The sequence below is a fragment of the Euleptes europaea genome, chromosome 1, assembly GCF_029931775.1.
Source record: "Euleptes europaea isolate rEulEur1 chromosome 1, rEulEur1.hap1, whole genome shotgun sequence".
Classification (NCBI taxonomy): Eukaryota; Metazoa; Chordata; class Lepidosauria; order Squamata; family Sphaerodactylidae; genus Euleptes; species Euleptes europaea.
In genome coordinates, this window is record NC_079312.1 from 83,476,493 (window position 1) to 83,493,307 (window position 16,815).

The 16,815-nt window shown below is 43.0% G+C and overlaps 1 protein-coding gene across 1 annotated transcript in view; it reads left to right on the forward strand.

The window, feature by feature from the left end:
* GEMIN5 (gem nuclear organelle associated protein 5) overlaps positions 1–16,815 on the forward strand; it is a 36,503-nt gene that overhangs the window by 7,533 nt on the left and 12,155 nt on the right. The window contains exons 8-22 of the mRNA XM_056860194.1: positions 556–768; positions 1,752–1,837; positions 3,793–3,875; positions 5,737–5,873; positions 6,771–6,844; positions 7,743–7,924; positions 8,759–8,898; positions 9,656–9,827; positions 10,272–10,487; positions 11,061–11,168; positions 11,567–11,695; positions 12,585–12,680; positions 14,643–14,780; positions 14,959–15,106; positions 16,539–16,658. Of these exons, the coding sequence (XP_056716172.1) occupies positions 556–768; positions 1,752–1,837; positions 3,793–3,875; positions 5,737–5,873; positions 6,771–6,844; positions 7,743–7,924; positions 8,759–8,898; positions 9,656–9,827; positions 10,272–10,487; positions 11,061–11,168; positions 11,567–11,695; positions 12,585–12,680; positions 14,643–14,780; positions 14,959–15,106; positions 16,539–16,658 (2,042 nt within the window). The remainder of the gene's footprint in view (positions 1–555; positions 769–1,751; positions 1,838–3,792; positions 3,876–5,736; positions 5,874–6,770; positions 6,845–7,742; positions 7,925–8,758; positions 8,899–9,655; positions 9,828–10,271; positions 10,488–11,060; positions 11,169–11,566; positions 11,696–12,584; positions 12,681–14,642; positions 14,781–14,958; positions 15,107–16,538; positions 16,659–16,815) is intronic.

Sequence of the window (16,815 nt, forward strand, 5' to 3'; positions counted from 1 at the left end):
GCATAATCTAAGTTCCCACATTCTTTACATGGTTAAGTGGCAGGGACGTTCCTTTTCACAGCATAAAAATGACATTACATATGATGCAGGTGTACCGTGGAGCTGTCCAGTTAGTGTGGTTTATGCCCCCGTCACCTTTTTGAGGGGTGATGAACATTTCAGTACCTGTATGAGAGCCTCATAACCTACCATGTCAATTGTGTGATGAAGCACATCTGGTCCCCAATCACACATGCGGTTGCCACTCCTTTCAGTGTCCCCTGAGGGTTCCCTAAATTTCAGGCTGCTGCACTAGCTCCTTACCCTTGAAACTAATTGCTTCTCTGCCATGCTCTCATTTGTAAATAGCATCCTTCTGGAGAAACATTTCATAAAATCATAAGAGTTGGAAGGGGCCATATGGGCCATGTAGTCCAACCCCCTGCTCAATGCAAGATCAACCTAGAGCATCCCTGACATGTGTTGGAGACTGCCAGAGAGGGGGAGTTTGCCCCTGAACCTTTCCATATTTTTGTTATGCATGAATTTGTAACACAATTTGTAATTTCTCTTCAGGTGAAATGTTGGGACCTGGCAACTTTAAACTGCTGTTGGACAATGCCTTCTCTTGGGGGCTTTGTTTATAGCCTGGCGTTCTCCCCAGTGGATACAGGCTGCCTTGCTATAGGAGTTGGGGACAGCATGATACGAGTGTGGAACACCTTGTCAATAAACAATCACTACGATGTGAAAACCTTCTGGCAAGGCATTAAATCCAAGGTCACAGCTGTAAGTGTGCTGCAAGTCTGTTTATTTTAAATTGATTGAGGAGTCTGTACAATATGCTGCCTTGTTGGCCATGTGTGCACAATGCTTTTTAGAAGTGTGGCTTTTAGGATTACATTGCAAGGCTCATGAAACACCTAAGTTTGGATTTCCTAATATTTTGGAAGCCATGTAGTTCCTCCAATGGAACAGCATTTTCATTTTCAGAAGAGGGGCAGATTCCCACACCTCCAGCAGATTCACACTTTGTCCCTATGCTGTTCCTGAGGATCTACTGGCCTCCTAGAACACTACTTTGGGGGTTCACTGGGCTGTGACAGGAGGGAGAAACAGAAAAGTACCACTCTATGAAGTCATGGATGGTTGGATACACCCCACTGTTAGGAGCAGGGCAATTTATCCTGGACTTCAATCTCAAAGCAGACATAACATTCAGATACCTGTTAATTTTTTGGCATTCACAGCTTTTTTTAATGCGTATTGCTGTCAGATCAAAATGCGATATACCTGATAAAACTTCTTAAGAGTTGCAAATGTCAATGAATAAAAGATGTGATTTAGTAAAATACATAATTTTTGTTAAGTGATACGGATGCTTGTCACACTTTTTTGGGTGCCTTATTTTATATTTAATGTATCTTCATCATTTTTAGTATGGCTAGGGACCTCAGAAGTTAGAAGCGGCTTGGGCCTCCCTGGACCTCTGAGAGGGTGTGATTAGGAGTTTTCCTTATGCACCCGGTTTTTAAAAAATTGTTCAAACAGGGGGAAATGTAATTGTTTGGCTCCTAATCAGAGAGTCCAGTGCGTGGGATATTTGCAGCAGTATCTCAAAATGCCTAAATAATGACAAATTGATTCCCAAGGACTGCCTTGTCAGTTTTTACCCTTTGGTAATCTACTGAGTCAAAATAGCAAGGCGCACAATAGTGTTCATGAGTCTTGGGTAACATAAAGTTGAAACATTTTTCTCTTGTTGGTTACAGTTGTGCTGGCATCCAACCAAGGAAGGCTGTTTAGCTTTTGGGACAGATGATGGGAAAGTTGGTGTGTACGACACTTATTCTAACAAGTAAGAAATTACTACTTAAACAATCCTGGGGCAGGGAGAGGGGCTGTTCCTAAACCAATCAAAAACTTTAAAAATACACCCTATGCAAAGAGATTGTAGAATGTGAACATGGTTCCCTATCATAAGCCTCCCAGTCCCCATGTGACAAATATTATGGGAGAGGGAAGTTAAATTGTGTTAATGAAGAGGTTGAAAGACATGAACCAAAGCCTGGTTGGCATTGCAGTTACTATGCATTGGGAGCTGGAAACAGCCTCCATATTATTCCTATTGCATGCTGCGTTTTCATCTTGGTGTCATGTATTTCTGGTGGCTGCTGGTGGTTTGAGATGGGAGCTTCCCAAAGCACTGGAGCAAATTACATGGTCAGCAGCTTTTAAATTGACAGCCTGGTCATGGAGAAGCTGCTATAAAGAGGCTACTGCAACTACTTCTGCATGCTAATATTAGTAAGAAATTTGACCCCAGGTTGTGTTGTCACGGGCACACTTTAAATTCCTTTAGCTGTTGCTGACGTGAGTCTCATCTTGTATAGTAACCTAACATCCTCTTGTCCACTGTGGTGTTTAAAAACTAATATATAGTTGGAAGGGGCCACTACCCCCCACTCCAACAATCATTTATTTACAAAACAGGCCAAAGTATACTGCAAAACTTGAGGCAGGTAAAAATATACATAGTTCTGTCTCTTAGAACCATGGAAAAATATAATGATAGCCAACTTGATTTGGAAGGGAAAAAAATCTCCTGTAAATATGGTAATGAAGAGCCCCGTGGCGCAGAGTGGTAAGCTGCAGTACTGCAGTCCAAAGCTCTGCTCATGACCTGAGTTCGATCCCGACGGGAGTCAGTTTCAGGTAGCCGGCTCAAGGTTGACTCAGCCTTCCACCCTTCCGAGGTCGGTAAAATGAGTACCCAGCTTGCTGGGGGTAAAGGGAAGATGACTGGGGAAGGCAATGGCAAACCACCCCATAAACAAAGTCTGCCTAGTAAACGTCAGGATTTGACGTCACCCCATGGGTCAGGAATGACCCGGTGCTTGCACAGGGGACCTTTACCTTTTTTAATATGGTAATCTGTCAGACCATATGTTTAGCAAATCCCAGCTATTGAGTTATGCCCCACAAAAATTTTATTGGACACAGCATCCTGCTACCCAAAATCATGTGGAGGTGGGAGAAAGCTATCTGAATTCAGTGGGGTGCAGCTGGACAGAAATCACAAAATGTATGCAGCTATCTCAGACATACAAAACTCTTTCCTTCCAGTCCCCTGGATTGGACTTTTCATGCAAACCTTGTCCAAACCTACCTGCCTCTGTTTCTTCATCTGTATTCTCAAAGGTCATTCTTATCCAATAATCCATCACTCCAATACGCTCCCAAGCCTTGTTTGCTCAACTCTTTTCATTGATGTCTCAGATGTGAACTAATGGGCTAGTTCTTCTAGATCCTCAAACTTTGGCACCTGCCCAGCAGGATTTTTGGTATTTAAGATCATAGTACAATATAGTCTTCTTAACCATCTTTTGGCTGCAGTCCAAGCAGTTTCTTGTGTTCTGAGGGCTGCCTGGATGGAGTTGAGTGTTTATATGTGTGTACACACACACACACACACACACACATATATATATATATATGTATATATCCCCCCGGTGTATCCATACATATCTTTTAATAGGGAAAATGTATCTAAAAGCTACCAATCACACTAATATTCCCTGGATAGGCATAGGCAGCTTCACATGCAAACAGAGTGATAGACAGTCGTAGAGCCTAGAGATGAGAAATTCAAAGAAGTCATGAATGGGCTGCTATTCAAGTGTCTATGCATTGTGCCGAAGTATTTTCTTTACCTTTTATGTGTAGTACTAAGACCTTTGCTTGAATTATAAGTCTGATAATGCACGGTCAATGAGAGCTGTGTAAAGGTGATGTTTGTTCTCTTCCCATTAGGCCCCCACAGATCTCCAGCTCCTACCACAAGAAAACTGTGTATGCATTAGCCTGGGGGCCTCCTGTTCCACCATTATCTTTTGGTGAGTCCAATTGGTACAGCTGCAGTATTTTTTTTTCCAGTGTTTTGCATGGGCTGTATAAATAGAGTGATCTGGTCCACGAGAACAACTGGGCTTGGGATACCTCAGCTCCACTTCCACTTTCTTTGCTCCTGGATTCTGTTTTAGTGCATCTCTAAGTGTGTAACTCAGCCCTATTCACTGTTGGTTGTATGATCTCTATTATTACTGCATTATTTTAATTAGTATACTCTAGCTTAAGTCTCCATGATTAAGGTGGACTATAAATGAGGTAGACACATTCACACATTCATTTAAAAAGGGGGGGGACCCTAGAGTCAACAGCTACACTTACCAGAGAAGTGAGACTACAATATGGAAGCAAGTTACATAATATGGAAGAAGACGCTTCCTTGAAATTGCTGGGCTCTATTGAAGTGGATCCCAGCCTTCTCAGGTCAGCCTTAGAGTGCTGATTTGAAGATAAAATGGCTATTTCAGTAATGATTTTTTGCTATTAGTTGCAGTAGTTTGGTTAAGGAAGCCCTGATGAGGCAGTCCCATATGAGGCTTTTGTGCTACCTTAGTTTGAATTGTGAGGAATCCCTAATTCAGCACCGTACTGATTGATAGTGATCCTTTTTAGTCCTTATCTTCAGCTAAAAGAAAGCCCAACTTCATGTAACTGCATTTGTTTTGCTCATAGTTCTTATTATCCTTACGTCTTTCCTGCTGCCATTTTCCTCACGTCCATATTCAAGTTCTACTGGGGAGTTACTTAACTTTAAGGTGGACAACGAGGAAACTGAAATTGTTCAAGACTTTCTATTCCTGGGCTCCATCATCAACCAAAAGGGAGACTGCAACCAAGAAATCAGAAGAAGATTGAGACTGGGAAGGGCAGCCATGAAGGAGCTAGAAAATATTCTTAAGTGTATGTGTTACTGGCAGCCAAGATCAAGTTAATTCATGCCATAGTATTCCCCGTTACTATGTATAGATGTGAAAGTTGGACAATGAAGAAAGCTGACAGAAAGAAAGTAGATTTGTTTGAAATGTGGTGTTGGAGGAGAGTTTTGTGGATATCATGGGTGACCAAAAAGACAAATAAGTGAGTTCTAGATCATGTCAAGCCTGAATTCTCCCTAGAAGCTAAAATGACTAAACTGAGGCTATTGGAATTTGGTCACATTATGAGAAGACCAGAGTCACTGGAAAATAATGCTAGGAAAAGTTGAAAGCAGCAGGAAAAGAGGAAGACCCAATATGAGATGGATTGACTTAGTACAGGAAGCCACGGCTCTCGGTTTTGCAAGATCTGAGCAAGGCTGTTAACAATAGGACGTTTGGGAGGACATTGATTCATAGGGTCGCCATGAGTTGGAAGCGACTGAACGGCACTTCACTCTCTCTCACACACACACACACGTTCAAGTTAAGATTTTAAGCTCTTTGGGAAGCAACTCTCTACCTTAGATTACCCAGTGAAGCACCTTGTACATTGATGGCAATATATAATCAATCTGACAGCATTACAATCTAGGAAGTGCATGATAATCCATTTGTAAAGGGATTTCAAGTACAGTTCTTAAAACACCGTTTGCTGTGACCACGAGTGGCAGGGAGGTGTCAGTTGACGGTTCCTTCTTCCAGTGTTTGCTTGTACCTAGAGATTAGTGCCTTGGGCTGTGTTGTGCAAAGCTACCGTTTGCCTCTAGTGGGTGATAGGCCCACGAGTGCAAAAGAGCTTAATACATTCTGCTATGCTGATGTGCACTTCCTTGAACCGATTTTTTATTCAAGGTTAGCTCTCAGAAATAATTGCGACTGTGGTTGCTTTATTCACTTTCTTGCATTTAGCACTATTCTCTCTTTCTCTTAGGAAGAGATGGTGAGAAACCTTCAGTAACCTTATATAGCTGTGCAGGAGAAGGAGTCGTCTTCCAACACAATCCTTGGAAACTTAACGGGGAAGCCCACGACATCAATAAAGTTATCCGAGAAACAAATTTGATCGAAGTGAGCGGGAATTCTTGGAGCATGATAGAAATTATTTCTGCTCCATCTGTGTTGTTTAGTACTTGTGATAAGATAATGACATTGATGGACTGAGTTGATGTGGTGACATACAATCTTGAGTTGCTAAGGGAACTACACAGTTGGTAGTCCAGCTTCTGTGAGGAAAGAGTCAGTTAACAAAAATTAAAACCTTGTACTGGGGCAGTCCAGCAGCTGGGAAGATGCCTCTGGGGGCTGTAAAGTTTAGGAACAGAGTCCAGAGACAAAAATGCTCAAGGAAGTGTGTAGAATAGGCAATGGACTGAGAAAGAAGACTCTTAAAGGAAGGGTAGATGGTGCAGAGGAGATGGGGAACTAGAGAATGGGTTCTGAAGAAACTTTGCAGTATTTAAGGACCAGAGCGGCCTTGTTCCAGGTACTTGTGGAGCCAGATTGTTGGGGAGCAGGGTTAAGATGAACGGAAAACATAGTCATGTAGCCCCAGAGCTCAGTTGTTTTGTACTGTTTCACTGTGGAGGAACATCTAACAGGTTTTCCTACCTCTACTGTACCCATTCTTTGTAGGCCACCTTGTGTCTCCAGATTGTTGCATATTCCATTTGTGACCATAGTCATTATGATATTCAGAAAACTTCGTAGTTACTCAGTACGTTTTTTTATGTTTCTTTGTGGGAGAATGGCTCTTTCCATTTTCCTGTCATTGCTAGTGCATGGCAGTAGCTGGAATTTTGGCAGACCTAAATTGTTCACTCATGAAAACGATACAAGAATCAGCAGTGATTGAAGGGATTTATCCCATCTTTGCAACTCATTCCTCTTTCCTGAGCGTTTTTGTCTGATTTGGGGAAGTCATTGTCAGAACTGTTAGGGTTTTAAGGTTTCTTTGCTTTCTTCTAGCACAAATTACCAGCTCACACAGAAATCAGCTGGAAACCAGATGGCACGATCTTGGCTATTGGTAATGAAGATGGGTATGTGTTTAAATTTTAATTTTGTGAAGTTTAGGATCAGCGTGATGAAAGCCATTTGTGTTAAGTGTGATTTTCATTTCTGTTAGTGTTTTGGAAGGAAAAACACTCTTATGTCAATATAGCAGCTAATATGCTGACTTGTTTGGTAGACGGCCTAGGCAGGGTGGGATAGAGATTCTGTAGGGTCATTCATTGGTTCTTATCTTTCAATCTCCCAGTTAAATAATAGCAGATTTAAAGCTAGCAACAAAGTGTTTTGCCCAGTCAGTGAAGTTGTGAATCATCAGGCCATGTACGTGGGACTAAACTTTTGCCATTTGGAAGGAACGTTCTGAGAGGGGGCCTGGCTATGTGCTTTCAAGCTAAACAGTTGTAAAGTGGAAGTCCAGTTGGAACCTATCAGTGGTTATAAGTTAAGCTGCATAGAAAATGTGATGGATGGAAGGACAGGTCTTTCACTTGCCACTTGCTTATGTAACTGCCATTTGGAGTAGTAGGGTTTTAGGCTAGTTAGACCACGTGTGAAGTTGGGGGGGGGGCGTTCAGCATTTCACCACCTTTTTTACATGCAGAAAGTCACCGATTCAATCCATGGCATCTCCACATAAAGAATGTGAAATACCTCTGCCTGAGACCCTGGAGAGCTGCTCCCAGTCAGAATAGACAGTACTCCCCTTGATAGACCAATGATCTGATTCAATATAAGGCAGCTTCATGTGGTCATGTGAGTTGATATGTGCTATAATTTGCACCTGGATTGCATTAAAATTTTCAGGATTACAAGTGGTAGTGTTGATATTACATATGTGCTTCTAAGAGAATAGGTGAAACACTGCTCTTTGTGTGATGTAGTCTGTGAACTGGCCACTCTTGACTGTTTCCTTTTTAACCTTTTTAGATCAATTGAAATATTTCAAGCTCCTGAACTGAAATTGCTGTGCACCATCCAGCAACATCACAAACTAATCAATGCTATTCGTTGGCACCATGACCATGGGGCACAACCAGAATTGAACTACATGATCGCCTCTGGCTCAAACAATGCTGTTATTTATGTGCATAACATCAAGACTGTCATAGGTGACTATTGCTTACTCTTTGTAGATCTTGCCAGTACAGAGTACAATGCTTCTTTGTCTTCTGGCCATATGGTCTTCTGTGTGGATTCAGAGTATTCTGTCCAATCATTTTGAGGAGAGAGAGCTGTATAATCTCTGAAATGCCCAGAGGGAAGGGTTGGTTTTAAGCCATCTCTGTAGTAAACATTTATGTGAAACTAACTTCTGTTCTGAAGTTTGATGTTAATGAACAGAAATGAACTATTATGTTCTTTAATATTACTTTTTCTGTTCTTAAAATTTTAGGGTTGAGGCACCTTGTGTTAAAGCAATGAAAGGATATCCCTCGGGGGGTTGAATTTGGATTTTGTAATAGAGACCTAGCACGTGATTTTGCAACATAGGGAAGGCTGAGAGCTTGAATACAAAACCAGGAATCCCATGGATATACAGAGATTGTATTAATGTGTAATTGTGAGACCAAACTGAGCCAAGATTTTGGGTTTGTGTATACAAAGTTGTAATTTGGGCTCTTGGCAGACCTGGGTGGATAGGATGGAGGGAAGTTCAAGTCACTATTAACTTTCTAAGCTGTTCCTTTTTCCATGTGTTCTGGCGTCTATACCCCCATCAGGTTATAACATGTTTTTCCAGTATAACGTTAACTGGGTTCAATTCACAATTTATAAATCTGCGTTTGAAATATATTCTGATTGATATTGTGAGAGAACTTATGTTAAGAGTAGTCTTCGAGCTGTCTCTGAAAATAACGTATTTCCTCTGTCCAGCTTCATTCTTTGAAATGCATTTAGTGACATTTTCTGGTTGTTTCCATCTCCGTGTATTTTATCTTTAGAGAGCTCTCCAGAGAGGCCTGTGATGATAACGGAGCCCTTCCGTACTCTGGTGGGGCATACAGCTAAGATCACCAGCTTGTCTTGGAGCCCACACCATGATGGCAGACTCGTCTCTGTTTCCTATGATGGCACTGCTGAGGTATGGGTGGGAAGTAGCCACCAATTATTTTTTTGCTGTTGCCACAACTCTAGTTGTTAAGAGATAGAGGAGTACCTCTTTTTACCAGGGAGAGTAATATTTTTTCATGCTACCTTACATATTTGGGAGAGGATACTTAACTACAGAATATACATGTCTGTTTTTAGTGTGAAGGGGAGGCATGTATGGGAAACTGACATTATATGGCAGCATCTGCCAGAGAGAGACACTTCCAAAGTAAATATAACAGAACTTTGCATTTGTACTTCCTAATTTCATATTGTTCTTTGGTATGAATAGGGTGAGAAGTTTAATTGGTAGAAATATTCCTGCCAGGGCTATATTTAAAATAAGGTTCAGTGTGAATGGTGTGGGTGAGGGGAGAGCCAAAATAGTGGGTGGGGGAAGAGTCAAAATAGCTTATCGGGTATCTAGAGCTTTGCAAGGGTTCTACCGATCTCCTGCTTGGTGGTTCAAATGCGACTCCACTAAGGTGACCTGCTGAAAAGAGGAAAGGTTTACCTTTGGGCAGATTGTTCTCTTGATAATGGAGAGGGAGGAAATACCAAGCCAAATACAATTGTGTACTATGTATTCTCAATTAAGATTGCCATTTCAAAGTTTCTCTGGATGCCAGGTTGATTTTGATGAGTACGTTTCAAAGAAATCACCATAAATTAATAACCTGCTTTGGGAAAGCTCTTACAGGTCTCTTGATTGCCTTTGTTTTAAGTGAGAGGTTTTGTTTTGTTTGCAGGTTTGGGATGTTCTAAAGGAAGAGCCTTTGCATAATTACAGGGGACACCGAGGCCGCTTGCTGTGTGTGCAATGGTCACCTGTGGAAGCAGACTGCATTTATACAGGAGCCGATGACTTCTGTGTTCATAAATGGGTGCCTGCAAAGCAGGAATACAGCCGGCCTCCCCAAGGTCAGTACATTGCTAATGCAAGGACTTCAAAGGGAAACGCTGGAGTCTGAGATGGCTGGAGATAGGCTGGTTGCTCAAACACAGAGATGCTCAAGAAGACCAAGTCACAGAAGCAGCAGTTCAGGCCCCTGAAATGTTATAAAGACAACATAAGGTTCATGGGGCAGCATTGCTCCTCTAGGGCTGTGGAGAAGCAGATCAAATGCAGAAGGCGGGGAGAAGGGTCAGCATGTTCCTCTAGGGTGTCCCTTGGGATAGAGGTTCTAGGAAAGCCAAGACAAAGATGGTGAGCATCGTCCATCACTGCTGTGGACATAGTGCGTAAACTCCAGTTTTGCACCAGCATGTATCCTTTTGACAGCCTTCAGCAGGTAACTCGAGTACCCTTAGAAAGGTAAGTAGCTCTTTTCAGAACAGTTGTTGGTTTCCATTGCTGTTTATCAGGTAAGAAGAGCCTTGAGCTGGAGAAAAAGAGAAGCTCCGCACTCAAACCAAAAGCCAAGAAAAAGAAAAAGCCGTTGGAGAAGATGCCTTCAGCACAGGACATTTCAGTGAACGGTGGTGAGGATGCCACGAAGACTCTGTTAGAGGAGAATGGGCTGTCGGACCAAGAGGGAGAAAAGGAGCAAGAGGAACCAGCTGAGAGACTTTCCACAGAAGGTATTTAATGTGTATTCCAAATGCCAGGTCTTCATTTATCCCCCATGCAGTCTGGAAGTGTAGTAATGGAGATGATGATCTCACATTATTCCAGAGAGCAATGTTTAGACTTCCAATAGGGAAGTGGTTATGAGAAACCGCTGGCTGTCTCTCTGTGTCATCCATTTTTAGGAGCATGAATACTTAACAGCCAAAGCAGAGCCCCTCTGCTCGTAATTAAATGTACATGTTCTGTGAGGGAAGCTCTGAGGTGTGCCTGGCAGTGCAAGTGCAGAAGGGCTGCAAATGGGTCTCTGCGCTTTCTTCCCTGCCTCAGCAGCTTGCCAGACCATTTCAGTTGCGTCAGTGAGGGTGGCTTCTTTGCAGCTCCCTTATGTGTCGTGTGCTTTTAGCCAGCCTTGAGAGCCAGAGGGAGTGAAAGGATCATCTGCTTCTTATTAGCTTTTAACGTGCTGTTTTTGCCCAGCGTTGCACTTTGGGGTTCTGTGCTGTTTCTGATTATCAAGAGGTGACCGTTCTGCTGCACATTGCACAACCTTTTTTTCCTTTTGTTTTTTCACATTGGTGTGGCAGTCCATAAGGATTCCTCTACATGTCCACCGCTTGCGTGCACACAAGATATTCCAAAACTTCCTGTGAGCTTCAGAGCCTCTCCATTGAGGAAGGATCATATCAGACCAGGTTGGTAGACGTCTAGCGTAAATACAAGATACCCAGAACTGCACCCTGCTCCTGAAATTGTAATTGGGGCAGTTTTTATCCCCTTCTTCTTTTTCCAGTAGTCTCCATGCACACTGATTTCCCCCCCCCCTTTTTTTTTTGATGTTTGGTGCATTCTGGCAACTAATCAAGTCTGTTTTGCACAATAGCTGTCTAGTTTCTGATTCTTAAATTTTGTGTGCAGTGGGCAGTAACTCAAAAGTGGAGGTAACTTCCTCTACCTCCCCTTCCTGAACATGCAGATGTGTCCTGGTACTAATCCCTGTCACCAGCATATTTGAGAGGGGATTTCTGGAAGCTTGAGAATGGCGATCTCTAATTCGGGGTCTTGTTGTGAGACTTGTTTTATCTCCCTTCAGGGTCAGATTCTTCCACGAAGAGGAAAAAGCCACGCTCCATCCTGCCTCTTAGCGCTTCCATGGACCAAAGATCAAAAGAGGAACTGCACCAGGACTGTATGAAACTAGCGGCCTGCTCACACTCCAAAGGTACAAGCAGGAGTGATATACTGATGGTCCTCCCTTTCTGTGTTGGGTTAGAACAAAGCTCCTTCAGAGTGTATATATTCTGATGTTGAGATGTTTTACGAAGATAACCTGAATTAACTTTTAGCCTGATCCTTCTTGCTTCAAATTAAGCATTCAAAACAGCATGCTTATACCGGTGAACATATTACGCTGGTGTTGCAGACTTATATAGAAGTAAGTGCTTAGGAATTGTGTGCTTGGATGCTGCATGTGGTCATTAAAAATGTATTCATTCTTATGTAATGATTTTGTTTTCTAGGGAAATGTTGCTATGCAGGATAAAACTGATCTGATGCGTAGGAAATCTCTCCTAATTCTCAGTGTATTTGAATGTGGAAATGCTTGCCATTTGGTATTAAATTGAATGGCTAAAGTTTTTTAGGCACTGTCACTTAAATAATAACAGCTGTGTCTCGCTTCACATGCCACACTCACTCTGTTAATAAATTTAATGAACAGGAATTTTTAGTATCATTTGTGAAATCATCATAGGAATTTTAATTTGAGAAAGTACTGAAGAGGAAATTCTCTCTGAATCCTAGGTTTATTCTTTAATGTGTAGTAATTGGTACAGAAGGGAATTAATTAGTTCTAGTGATCAAACAGGGTAACAACTTGCAACTGGAACGGCTTTAAGTTGAATAATATGAGTATGAAAACCTTGCTTGTGGAGGGAGGTAAAAGTATACTTTTAAATGACAAGCTTCTCAGAGTTCTTTGTGCACAAATGGTGCTCTGTTAGTAAGAATTGTAAAATGCCACCTATGACAGTGGAAGAGGCTGTCGTACATAAGTATGCGTGTCAAATAGAAAATCTGTTCTCCCCCTCCCCCAATTATCTCACCAGCAGATCAGGAGAAAGATTTACCCTCTCATTCAGGGGATCATGTCCGCTTGGGGCTGTTCACCGATAGACCTGCGTTATACAGATTGATGGAAGCAGAAGGTTAGTCCCTGGATCTTAAACCATGTTTCCTTCATTGTCTAAATTGGTTCTACCCATCAAGACTCACCTCTGCATGTAAAAAGTTAAGATTTTTAGTTTACCATAACTACTAGTTTTTTAAAATATCTTTGACATATACTATCTGTGAACATATGCAAAGTGCCTTTCTCTGAACTAATACAAGTAAGGATGCACCAGTTGATTTGCCAGTTGCGATCATGCAACCAATTGATCAGTGAGCTGTTTCTCTGTTCATGACCTGTTTGTATGCACAGTCTGTTCCTGCCAAAGTCTGAGGGGATCAGCAGCCCACTCCCTGCTGACTGGAGGATAACCTGGGGGTAGGCTTCTGATAACACACATGCACCCCTCCTAAATGTTGCTTGGGCTAGATAGCAGAAGCGCTGCTTCAGATTTCCAGCAATTGATGAATCCCAGCTATCCCCTTTTCAAAGAAGGGAGACTAGAAGCCCTGGGAAGGGGCTTCTGAGATACCCCTCCCTCAGAAAAAATTGCTGTGTCCCTGCAAGGCTGGGGTTTAGCAAAGGTGGAGATCAGAAGCAATGATCTTTCCCAAGCTCTTCCTGCAGCCCAGCTTTGCAGAGACAGAAGGTGAATCGGGGCGGGGGGGGAAAGAGACAGGAGCAGAATCTCAGCTAATCTCAGTTGAGTATCTGCTTCTGCTCTCCTCTGTTCTTTCCTCTGGATCCCTGCAAGGTGTGGGGGCTCAATGAGAAATTTGGGGAGTAGCTTCCGCTTGGATGCTGTTAAGAGATGTTCAGCAGGAGGTCCAGGGATTAGCTCACCTGTGTTCATGACAACCAAACACGGTATGTTCAGTTCTTGAACATGTCTGCCACAAAATTTGCAGCATCCTTAACACACAGAGTCAAGATTGCAGGAGGGTTCCGTGGCCAAAAGCATGGCTCCTGTGCAGGTCTGAGCACAAATGCCTCTCTTCTTTTAAGCACAGCTCACAGTTCCTTGACAGCAACAGGCTCCTGTTCCAGTAGAACATAGCCCTTTGCTACAGCTCCCTCCAAATTTCTCACCAAATAATAATAATTTTGCTTCATTTTACCATTGTGAGGTTTCTCTCCCCCCCCCCCAAATCTTAATTTTGTGTCTGAACTGAAGTCTGGAAAATGTGGTGCAGTAGTAAAGGAAACTGGCTTCACTCCATCTTTCCCTCACTCTCTTGTCCTCCTTTACAAAGCAGCCCCAGAGAGGAGGAGACAGAGAATGTGTATTTCCATGCTAGCACCAATCCTGAAGACGTATGCTGTCTTTCATCCATGCCCTTGAGGCTTCTTTTCCTGCCTCCCCAAAATTAAAGTCTCCTGGCATGGGAGTAGGTATAGGGAAGGAAGGCACAATGCCACACTACTAAGCTTTCTCTTCTACCTAGGAAGTCCTCTAAAGTCATGGCTCGGTAGCCCAGCACCGCTGTTAGTCCCTTCTTAAGTAGCTGCGGAGAAGAGAAGATTGCAGAGAGCTTTAGCTGGGCTGCTCTTGATGTAAACTTCAGAGCCAGGCAAGTCCCATCCAGATGGGAATAGCAGCAGGATGCTAATAAACAGGTTGGCAGAAAGCCTCAGAACTCAATTCCCTGTGAATTTTGCTGCCAGAAGCACAACTGGAACTTTTTCCATTCGCTCCCCTTCCACCTGACCTTAGGAAGGAGGGAGCCGGTGGCTGCTGAGGCCGGTGGGTTCCCAGATGCTGGTGTTTATGCAGTAGCGGAAGCTGGAACCTGCCCTTACCAGTGTCCTGAATGACAGATCACCCACAAAAGGGTGATGAGACATTACTGCAGGCCTGACAACGGGTCCCTGACAGTGATAGGCCTGGGACAACTGCCCCCCCCCATGGTTAAAGTGCCCCTCTTCAGGATGGTCTGCTCTGACTTGAGATTCAAGGGATATTTTTTTTCACCGATAGAAATGTTTTGTCTTCTAACAGGAAAAAACCATAAAGAGAATGGGCACCCAGAGTTATTTCAGCAGCTGATGGTCTGGAAAGGAGATCTGAAGGGTGCTCTCCAGTCAGCGGCAGAAAGGGGAGAGTTGACGGACCAGCTGGTGGCTTTCTCCCCAATGGGTACGCTTGGCACATGAGCGGGTCTGTTCCTATGCTGCCCACTGTGTGTCGAAGTAATGACTCGAGGGGCATGCAGGGGGAGTCCGTTCCTGCGTGCCGGAATTTGCTAAGGAGTGATTTGTGGGTCAGTTATTGCTAGCATAATAATTAATGTAATAAATATCCTCCCTCTCTTCAGCTGGCTACCAAGCCTGGGTGTGGGCCGTCGAAGCCTTCGCAAAGCAGCTGTGTTTTCAGGAGCAGTACGTCAAGGCCGCCTCCCACCTCCTCTCTCTCCACAAAGTGTATGAGGCTGTGGAGCTGCTGAAATCACACGGTTTTTTCAGGTCACTACGCTCCTGTTGCTTTGGATGGGTCTTAATGTAGAGAGGTTCAAAATGGGGTGGGGGGACAGCCTTGAAGGGAAGGTGAGAGCAGTCCAAACTCCCACGTGAAGCAGTGGTTGTCCTGCCGACTTAGATTATCAAAGATGGCTGATGAACAAGTGTTATGATACTGATTTCAGATTTTAGTGTGCACGCTTAAAATATCCATTTAGCACCTTTCCATACACTGTGCATGAGGCAGTGTTTTTCATTTTGCCTCGCCTCCATAACTGGCTGATGACGAAGCTAAGTGTTCACTCCTTTTGTGTTTCTCCCAATTAGCTGCCCTTTGCTTAACAGTCGGAGCTGACTCTTGTGTTCTCAGTGTTTTTGTGATTGAACAAAATGGTACAGTTCCCTCCCACCACTTTCCTTTCTCAGTTCCACTTTTGTGTATCTGTTTTGTTTTCTGTTATGCAAAGCCCAGTGGCTTGTAGTTGAAAAGGGTTGAGAAATTGCAAAATGCAGTTGTAAACAAATCCATACCCTTGATTACTGTAAAGGTGGCTAATGCTTTTTTGCTAGAATAAGTTCACGTAGTGATAAAGATGGCCCTTTGCCTTTAGTCTTGCAATGGTACTTTAATAAGTAGGAGCAATATTGCTGTATAAGGAACTAGATGTAGCCAACTTTACTGTTCTTTTTAAAAAACATTTTATTAGTTTTTAACAATACAGAACACAACATAAACTGCATACATTCCCATTCACATACAGATTGGGCTTTTTCCAGGGTTGGTATTTAACATTTTAACAACACCATAAAGAACCATCTTATTTTTTACATTGTTATTTACTATTCTTAAGCAGCATCGAGTATTACTCATTTTTGGCTGATAATGACTTTCAGACTGTGTTCACTCAGTGCTACTGGTTCAACTACTGGGCAACAGCCTGCAGGGGTGCTGGGCTGGTTTACACATGCACGCCTATCACTTGACTGTAGCAGAAAGTGAGCTACTTAATTGTTTGGATGAACCATCCTTGTTCTAATCACCAGAACAGACCATTTCACTTTGCCTGGTGCCACCCACTCAAATCCAGTTCCTTTCCGTGGTGTCAGTTCACATATTCTTCCGAGTCTTCTAGCAGTGAGAGATCAGGTGATAATCTATGCCTAGACTGTAAATGCTGTCCCTAGTGTGGTTCACAATGTAACTTTTAAACAACAGTCTTTGCGTCATTGCATTTTGAGCAGTGCTTACAGTTGCTGGCTTAGTGGACCTTTCAGCATCTTATTTAAGCGACCTCTGTTCCAAAGCAGTGTTGGGATTAATTTGTAATGTTTGTTAAAAAAAGATTTTATTTAGGAAGGATGGGCTTAAGCATTCTAGGTTATGCAGTAAAATCATAAAGCTGTCTGACTTTCCCCCCCACCTTACCATTTGTTTCAGGGAAGCCATTGCAATTGCCAAGGCCAGGCTGCGTCCTGAAGATCCAGTTCTAAAAGATCTCTACACCAGCTGGGCAGCAGTACTGGAAAGGGATGGCCATTATTCTCTGGCAGCCAAATGGTACCGTTGACAACCAGTTGTTCAGTGAGAACTGTTGGGACTTTGGGTTGTTAGATTCCTTCCTGGGAATCCAATGTGGGTTCCTTCAGTGTGAAACAACCATAGGCATCCCCTTGTTTTAGGAGTGGTGCAGAGTACTATAGAAGCATAGAATACA